At 43.5% G+C, this 8,743-nt stretch overlaps 1 protein-coding gene across 1 annotated transcript; it reads left to right on the forward strand.

Moving 5' to 3' along the window:
- The first annotated feature begins 93 nt into the window (after positions 1-93).
- LOC112252437 (apoptosis-associated speck-like protein containing a CARD) lies at positions 94-2,557 on the forward strand. Its single transcript, XM_024423654.2, has 5 exons — positions 94-635; positions 758-1,040; positions 1,462-1,524; positions 2,012-2,260; positions 2,491-2,557. The coding sequence occupies exons 2-5, from the start codon at positions 767-769 to the stop codon at positions 2,508-2,510; spliced, it is 606 nt and encodes a 201-aa protein (XP_024279422.1). The 5' UTR covers positions 94-635; positions 758-766; the 3' UTR covers positions 2,511-2,557.
- Positions 2,558-8,743: the final 6,186 nt, after the last annotated feature.

An 8,743-nucleotide genomic window follows, 5' to 3' on the forward strand; every position in this document is an offset into this window, starting at 1 on the left:
GGTGGTGGATAGGATACATTTTTACTCACAGTGTAAAGTTGCTCTTTATTCTACAGAAAATCACTGTGTAAACACACATCATCCCTACATTATATCTGTCTTCTATCACCGTAGAGACCAGTATTCACAAGCAGCACATGGAGAAAATCCTTTGCTATTTTAATGTTCTTGTTTTTAATATGTGGTATATCTGCATGTTTTGTGATTCCTGCATAAGTAATTGCCTTTGAGGACAAAGTTATCTGTATCTAAATCTGACCTGTATTAACTCTGACCACCACTAGATGGTAGTCACTGACCAGATTATGTAGAATTACATTTCTATCCAGAAAAGTACATGTGCATTTGGTATAGAATAGATATGTTGTATTTGGTGAAGCCTGTAGACCTGAGACCAGTGGGGTAGATGGCAAAGCAGGATCAATTATTTCTGAGATAGACCAACTGTGCTCTGAATAAAACATGTGATTACATGTCTGTATATAAAGTCTTAACTCTGCACTTGGAAGTCCACCCCCTCTGATTCAGATAAAAAGGGGTGGAGAATGTCAAGAGAAAACTGAAAGTAAAAATCTGAAGAAAAAGTTTTTGAGACAAAGAGTTACTGGGAGTTATCTGTCCAACACAGACATATTGTAAGTACCTGGGTGTAATGGGTAAAATAAAGATTGCCAATGTGTCAATATGGTTGACTCCATATTTTTGCTCGTAGTAAAGTTGTATTAATTTAATATTTTTTATATTTGACCCATTCTAGTGATCTACAATGGCCACACCCGTTCCACAGCGGCTGGTAGCTACCCTAGAAAAACTAGACAAGGCTACATTTGAGACCTTCCAGTGGAACCTGATGGAGGAAACACTCGAAGGCTTCAATCCCATGTCAATCGCCAGTCTAGAGGATGCTAGCAGGCACAAGACAGTGAGTAAGATGGTGCAGGCCTACAAGGAAGAAGGTGCTATGAAAATCACACAGAAGATCCTGGAGAACATAGGAATGATTGATCTAGCAGATAAGTTAAAGACCGAGGGCAAAAAAGGTAATTCAGAATTAACTGATTACAAATTCTGTATGCAACAAATGTACTTTCATTTGTGCATTTGAATCATTCTTCCACATACTGTAAAGTTGATTATAGTAAATATGTAAATTTCTATTGTTGATAGTTGAACATTGAAAGGCAGTTTCCTGGACACAGATAATTAAAGCTACACCTGAACTAAAAATAATTTTAAATTGAGATTCTCCATTGTTATTGCTTTTTATTCCAGAAGAAGGCTTCTAATCTGTGCTCAGGAAGCTGCCCCTGAATGTCGGCCTACTTGTGCAATGAAGTAAAAGCAGTTCTGCATGCCATACGTCAATATGTGCTCTATTTAACTCAGGCTACAAATACAGAACATGTATTGGATGTTGATTCTTTACAAACAATGTCATGGAGAATCTCTCTCTCTTGCCAGATCAAGATGCTACTCCCCAGTCTAGCCAGGATCAATCTGCAGTCATGGAGACAAAGCAGTATGGTAATGTAACTTGCCTTGTTTGCGTGGGATACATGCTGAAATATTACTGAACTAGTGTTGTAAGAAGATACTACAAAATAATGGAACTAAATAATTACTGTAATTGACCAGATTCACACTGAGAGGCGTGATGAATAAATAGATGACCTAAAGTCAGGAGTCTATCAATCTGCAAGACAACAGTATGCATATTACTGAGGAAATATTCATAATGGAAAATATGGCATGCTCAACTCTTAAAAAAGCTTTGTTTGGTGCTGATATGAAATGCATTTTAGTAACTCAGATTGTGACTACTGAATGTCATTTTCATTCAGGAACCAATTCTGATGCAAGGTCTTTCTTAAGTCATGTTTGTCAAATGATGCCAAAATAAAATCTTCTGTATTACGGTCTCACCTGTATAGTCCTGTACATTCACGGTTAGATTCACTGAAAATCAATCATTCTTTAAGGTTGTTTGAATTACAAATGTTCTCTAACCCAGGTGTCCAATTTGTGGATGATAACATGGAACAACTTGTTCAAAGGATTTCCCTGGTGAATCCAATAGCAGATGGCCTGTACCAGAAGAAAATGATCCATTATGAGGATTACTCTGAAATCACTGCGGCCCAAACCAGTATGGCAAAGATGAGAAAGCTATATGTGGCCCTGCAACAAGGAGGATCGGTGGCTAAATCAGCCTTTTACCAAATTCTACTGAAACAACAATCTCTTCTAGTCAAAGAACTGGGTAAACTCCTCTCTCTCCTCTTTTGGTATCATACGTATCTATCAGTAAAATATATGTGTATTCCAGTCCCTGCTCCCCTGGAATCAGCTGTAATGTTGATTATCTATCATGAGTTTGAATGGAGAAGGTGATGGTTTGTTATGGGGCTGCAAAGTTCCCCATAGCCACCCTGTAATTCTAAACCCTGCACACAACTGATTATTTCCCTTTGTTTTCCTATATGACTACAGGTGGGGTTGGCCAGGAATGAAGTCATAACTTGAGCGGCTTCTACAGTCTTGGTCTGGACTCACTTTTTAAAAAATCTCACACATTACCTCAGAAATATTGGTCCTTTCACACCACTGTTGTCAAACAACAATTTGTAATAAAATAAATGTTTTTTTTTAAATGAATCAGACCATGTCTTTTCCTGGTTGCTTCATTGTTCAGATTGCATACCGAAGACAGCGAACTAGGACCCAGACTGGGATTTGCCACCAGACAAGAGAAGTCATACAAAAACCATCTTTAATAGTTTCAAAAGCAATATTGAGTGGGAAAGTGGCCACGGGTTTGGACAATTAATAGACACTGCAGCAAATAAAACCTAATAAAAACATCTGTCTCGTCCAGGACTGGAGTCCACGCAGTCCACGAGAGTAAAGACCACACTGTAACCTCTTCCCTCTAACATCAGTATTATATGTACCTGGCATGGTACATCAGGTGAGCAGGAGCTCTAATTAAGGTTATACGACATACAGTTAGGTTGATAACAATGGGAAAGGGTAATCGAGGGTAAATACAATTAGTACAGTTTTCCACCATCTTCACTGGTCTGACAACAAAATGCAGGTGGACAAAAAAATGAATTAGGAAGAGATTGGGTTTTTACTTTCATCTTGTCTTAGACTCTTTCCTCTGTACACCTTTGCAGATCTAATTGAGATACTAAGAAACAAATGAAATGAAAAACATTACAGGAGAAAGTACAGGAAAGAACATGACTGGTATGTGCATTATTGAAAGGGGTGTGTGTGTGTGTGTGTGTGTGTGTGTGTGCGCATGTATGTACGTGTAAAAAATAAAAATAAAATTGAAGATAAACACACAAATCACCTGTAATCTATAAAAGAAAAACAAGAGCATGTATTTTTGGCACAAATAAAAGGGAATGCGTAGCCACAATACAGCTAATCACATTTCACCTTTAGTCTTGTAAAATAACAAGAGCAGCTGAATTCTCCAGTGTGTGAGTTTCAATTCAGTCAATTTTCATGCAATCTATGTACAACTAATAATGAATGCCATCTTAAGTATTGAGTAACTATTTACTTACTAACAAGGACATGGTAAGCGGAATAAGAACAGTTGGAAAATCTCAGTTGCATTTCCTTTGATTCCGTCCTCACCTACCACTGAAAACCCATTGGAGGTCAGCATGAAGGAACCTGACAGAGACACCTGACAGAGCCTGACAGAGACCCTCTCTGACCTTCTCCTCCAATGGAGCTTTGAGAAGGTGGTGAGGAGAGAGGACGTGAGGAGTCAAGGAATTATGGTTTAGATTCTCCCATGGAGAGAGAGTAATACAGACAGTCAACCCACCCCCTCACCAGTCTGCCTGCCTTCTCCCCTCTATCTGCCTTGGCTCCATTCCTAATGGTTAGCCACCACCATTCATCTCGACAGCCTCCTCAGGCAGAGGGAGATAAAAGGGCGGGGCATTGGACAGGTGAGGTGCCTCGAGGAGAAGAGCAGTGTTTGTGTCTCTGTTTCTGAAAATAATGTGTAGCCATAACACAAACAGTTCCAATACCCTGGATTTCAGGTGGTTTTAAATTAAAGAAATCTATTCACCTTTAGACCAACAAGAGCATCTGTGAATTCTCTGGGGTGTGAGTTTCACTTCAATCAATTCAGAAATCTATGTAACACTAACAATGAATGCTCTCCTAAGAATTTAGTAACAATTAACTTTATAAATTGACAGAATTTAAACAGAATTGACACGTGTGTGAAAGGAAAGGTACAATGAGGGAGGTAAAAACAACAACTCCTCTCTCCTTCCTGTCGTTCCTGTGAGCTGGTCGGCTATCTTGACTCCATCTCTGCTACGGAAGAGAAAAACAACACATACAAGCAATACATAATACCATAGAAGGTGAGATTTATGTTTACTAAATACCGGTGGTGGACATACTGAAGATGACGTAGAGGGTCACTCTGCACCGGTGGTGGACATACTTGTAGATGACGTAGAGGGTCACTCTGCACCGGTGGTGGACATACTTGTAGATGACGTAGAGGGTCACTCTGCACCGGTGGTGGACATACTTGTAGATGACGTAGAGGGTCACTCTGCACCAGTGGTAGACATACTGAAGATGACGTAGAGGGTCACTCTGCACCGGTGGTGGACATACTTGTAGATGACGTAGAGGGTCACTCTGCACCGGTGGTGGACATACTTGTAGATGACGTAGAGGGTCACTCTGCACCGGTGGTGGACATACTGAAGATGACGTAGAGGGTCACTCTGCACCGGTGGTGGACGTACTGAAGATGACGTAGAGGGTCACTCTGCACCGGTGGTGGACATACTGAAGATGACGTAGAGGGTCACTCTGCACCGGTGGTGGACATACTGAAGATGACGTAGAGGGTCACTCTGCACCGGTGGTGGACATACTGAAGATGACGTAGAGGGTCACTCTGCACCGGTGGTGGACATACTGTAGATGACGTAGAGGGTCACTCTGCACCGGTGGTGGACATACTGTAGATGACGTAGAGGGTCACGCTGCACCGGTGGTGGACATACTGTAGATGACGTAGAGGGTCACGCTGCACCGGTGGTGGACATACTTGTAGATGACGTAGAGGGTCACTCTGCACCGGTGGTGGACATACTTGTAGATGACGTAGAGGGTCACGCTGCACCGGTGGTGGACATACTTGTAGATGACGTAGAGGGTCACTCTGCACCGGTGGTGGACATACTTGTAGATGACGTAGAGGGTCACTCTGCACCGGTGGTGGACATACTGTAGATGACGTAGAGGGTCACTCTGCACCGGTGGTGGACATACTGTAGATGACGTAGAGGGTCACGCTGCACCGGTGGTGGACATACTGTAGATGACGTAGAGGGTCACTCTGCACCGGTGGTGGACATACTTGTAGATGACGTAGAGGGTCACTCTGCACCGGTGGTGGACATACTTGTAGATGACGTAGAGGGTCACTCTGCACCGGTGGTGGACATACTGAAGAGATGACGTAGAGGGTCACGCTGTACCGGTGGAGGACATACTGAAGATGACGTAGAGGGTCACGCTGTACCGGTGGTGGACATACTGAAGATGACGTAGAGGGTCACTCTGCACCGGTGGTGGACATACTGAAGATGACGTAGAGGGTCACTCTGCACCGGTGGTGGACATACTGAAGATGACGTAGAGGGTCACGCTGCACCGGTGGTGGACATACTGAAGATGACGTAGAGGGTCACTGCACCGGTGGTGGACATACTGAAGATGACGTAGAGGGTCACGCTGTACCGGTGGAGGACATACTGAAGATGACGTAGAGGGTCACGCTGTACCGGTGGTGGACATACTGAAGATGACGTAGAGGGTCACTCTGCACCGGTGGTGGACATACTGAAGATGACGTAGAGGGTCACGCTGCACCGGTGGTGGACATACTTGAAGATGACGTAGACTGTCTAGCTGCACCGGTGAAGGAAGTGGTCGCACTTACAGATAACGTTGGAGAGTCTGGCTGTAAAATTTCCACTTGTTGCCCTAGGCACAATAAATGGATCCAGAAAATAGAAAATGTAGCAGAAGCGCCCGAAGCTGCTGAACCGGACATCTTCTTCTCTGCCCCTCGCTCTGATACCTGTCCGTGAGTCCTCTCCATTCCCTCCTACAGTCTTCTTCTACATAGCCATGAGTACATAAGCCAAACCATCACCTAGCATAACTATAGTTATTAGATAGCGAACATGGACATGTCACCTACTGTACACACAGACACACTTATCTGACCAAATGATCAGGGAAAGTGTCAACCATAATTTCTATTACTATTTCTCTCACACACGGTTATTTGGCCAAATTACCAGGGGTAGTAACTAGCATAATTTATATGACTTTCTCTCTCCCTCACAAAACACACATTTCATTGGCTAGGTTAGCAAGCTAGTTAGCCATATCTAGAAGTTTACTGCTAAACTGACCTGGAAATCCTAGTCGTGGCCAAAAGTTTGGAGAAAAACAAATATGAACTTCCACGAAATTTGCTGCTTCAGTGTCTTTAGATATTTTTGTCAGATGTTACTATGGAATACTGAAGTATAATAACAAGCATTTCATAAGTGTCAAAGGCTTTTATTGACAACTACATGAAGTTGATGCAAAGAGTCAATATTTGCAGTGTTGACCCTTCTTTTTCAAGCCCTCTGCAATCCGCCCTGACATGCTGTCAATTAACTTCTAGGCCACATCCTCAATGGGATTAATGGGATTAAGGTCTGGGGAGTTTCCTGGCCATGGACCCAAAATATCGATGTTTTGTTCCCCGAGCCACTTAGTTATCACTTTTGCCTTATGGCAAGGTGCTCCATCATGCTGGAAAAGGCATTGATCATCACCAAACTGTTCCTGGATGTTTGGGAGAAGTTGCTCTTGGAGGATGTGTTGGTACCATTCTTTATTCATGGCTGTGTTCTTAGGCAAAATTGTGAGTTAGCCCCCTCCCTTGTCTGAGAAGCAACCCCACACATGGTCTCAGGATGCTTTACTGACGACTGCGTGGCCACGCACGCCTCCAACTCAATCATCAAGTTTGCGGACGACACAACAGTGGTAGGCTTGATTACCAACAACGACGAGACGGCCTACAGGGAGGAGGTGAGGGCCCTCGGAGTGTGGTGTCAGGAAAATAACCTCACACGCAACGTCAACAAAACTAAGGAGATGATTGTGGACTTCAGGAAACAGCAGAGGGAACACCCCCCTATCCACATCGATGGAACAGTAGTGGAGAGGGTAGCAAGTTAAGTTCCTCGGCATACACATCACAGACAAACTGAATTGGTCCACTCACACAGACAGCATCGTGAAGAAACCTCAGGAGGCTGAAGAAATTCGGCTTGTCACCAAAAGCACACAAACTTCTACAGATGCACAATCGAGAGCATCCTGGTGGGCTGTATCACCGCCTGGTACGGCAACTGCTCCGCCCTCTACCGTAAGGCTCTCCAGAGGGTAGTGAGGTCTGCACAACGCATCACCGGGGGCAAACTACCTGCCCTCCAGGACACCTACACCACCCGATGTTACAGGAAGGCCATAAAGATCATCAAGGACATCAACCACCCGAGCCACTGCCTGTTCACCCCGATATCATCCAGAAGGCGAGGTCAGTACAGGTGCATCAAAGCTGGGACCGAGAGACTGAAAAACAGCTTCTATCTCAAGGCCATCAGACTGTTAAACAGCCACCACTAACATTGAGTGGCTGCTGCCAACACACTGATACTGACTCAACTCCAGCCACTTTAATAATGGGAATTGATGGGAAATGTAAATATATCACTAGCCACTTTAAACAATGCTACCTTATATAATGTTTACATACCCTACATTATTCATCTCATATGCATACGTATATACTGTACTCTATATCATCGACTGCATCCTTATGTAATACATGTACCACTAGCCACTTTAACTATGCCACTTTGTTTACATACTCATCTCATATGTATATACTGTACTCGATATCAGCTACTGTATCTTGCCTATGCTGCTCTGTACCATCACTCATTCATATATCCTTATGTACATATTCTTTATCCCCTTACACTGTGTATAAGACAGTAGTTTTGGAATTGTTAGATTACTTGTTGGTTATTACTGCATTGTCGGAACTAGAAGCACAAGCATTTCGCTACACTCGCATTAACATCTGCTAACCATGTGTATGTGACAAATAAAATTGGATTTGATTTGTTGGCATGACACAGGACTGATGGTAGCGCTCACCTTGTCTTCTCCGGACAAGCTTTTTTCCCCAAACAAAGGGGGTTCATCAAAGAAAATTACTTTACCCCCGTCCTCAGCAGTCCAATCCCTGTACCTTTTGCAGAATATCAGTCTGTCTCTGATGTTTTTCCTGGAGAGAAGTGGCTTCTTTGCTGCCCTTCTTGACCCCAGGCCATCCTCCAAAAGTCTTCGCCTCACTGTGCGTGCAGATGCACTCACACCTGCCTGCTGCCATTCCTGACTAAGCTCTGTACTGGTGGTGCCCCGATCCCGCAGCTGAATCAACTTTAGGAAACGGTCCTTGTGCTTGCTGCACTTTCTTGGGCGCCCTGAAGCCTTCTTCACAACAATTGAACCGCTCTCCTTGAAGTTCTTGATGATCCGATAAATGGTTGATTTAGGTGCAATCTTACTGGCAGCAGTATCCTTGTCAGTGAAGCGTTTT

Source organism: Oncorhynchus tshawytscha, linkage group LG06 (assembly GCF_018296145.1).
Source record: "Oncorhynchus tshawytscha isolate Ot180627B linkage group LG06, Otsh_v2.0, whole genome shotgun sequence".
Classification (NCBI taxonomy): domain Eukaryota; kingdom Metazoa; phylum Chordata; class Actinopteri; order Salmoniformes; family Salmonidae; genus Oncorhynchus; species Oncorhynchus tshawytscha.

Excerpts from the sequence above, each read along its gene's own strand:
- LOC112252437 (XM_024423654.2), top strand. The coding sequence starts at position 767 with ATGGCCACACCCGTTCCACAGCGGCTGGTAGCTACCCTAGAAAAACTA. Across the intron at positions 1,041-1,461 it reads AAAGACCGAGGGCAAAAAAG|ATCAAGATGCTACTCCCCAG; the intron begins GTAATTCAGAAT and ends CTCTCTTGCCAG. Across the intron at positions 2,261-2,490 it reads TCTTCTAGTCAAAGAACTGG|GTGGGGTTGGCCAGGAATGA; the intron begins GTAAACTCCTCT and ends ATATGACTACAG.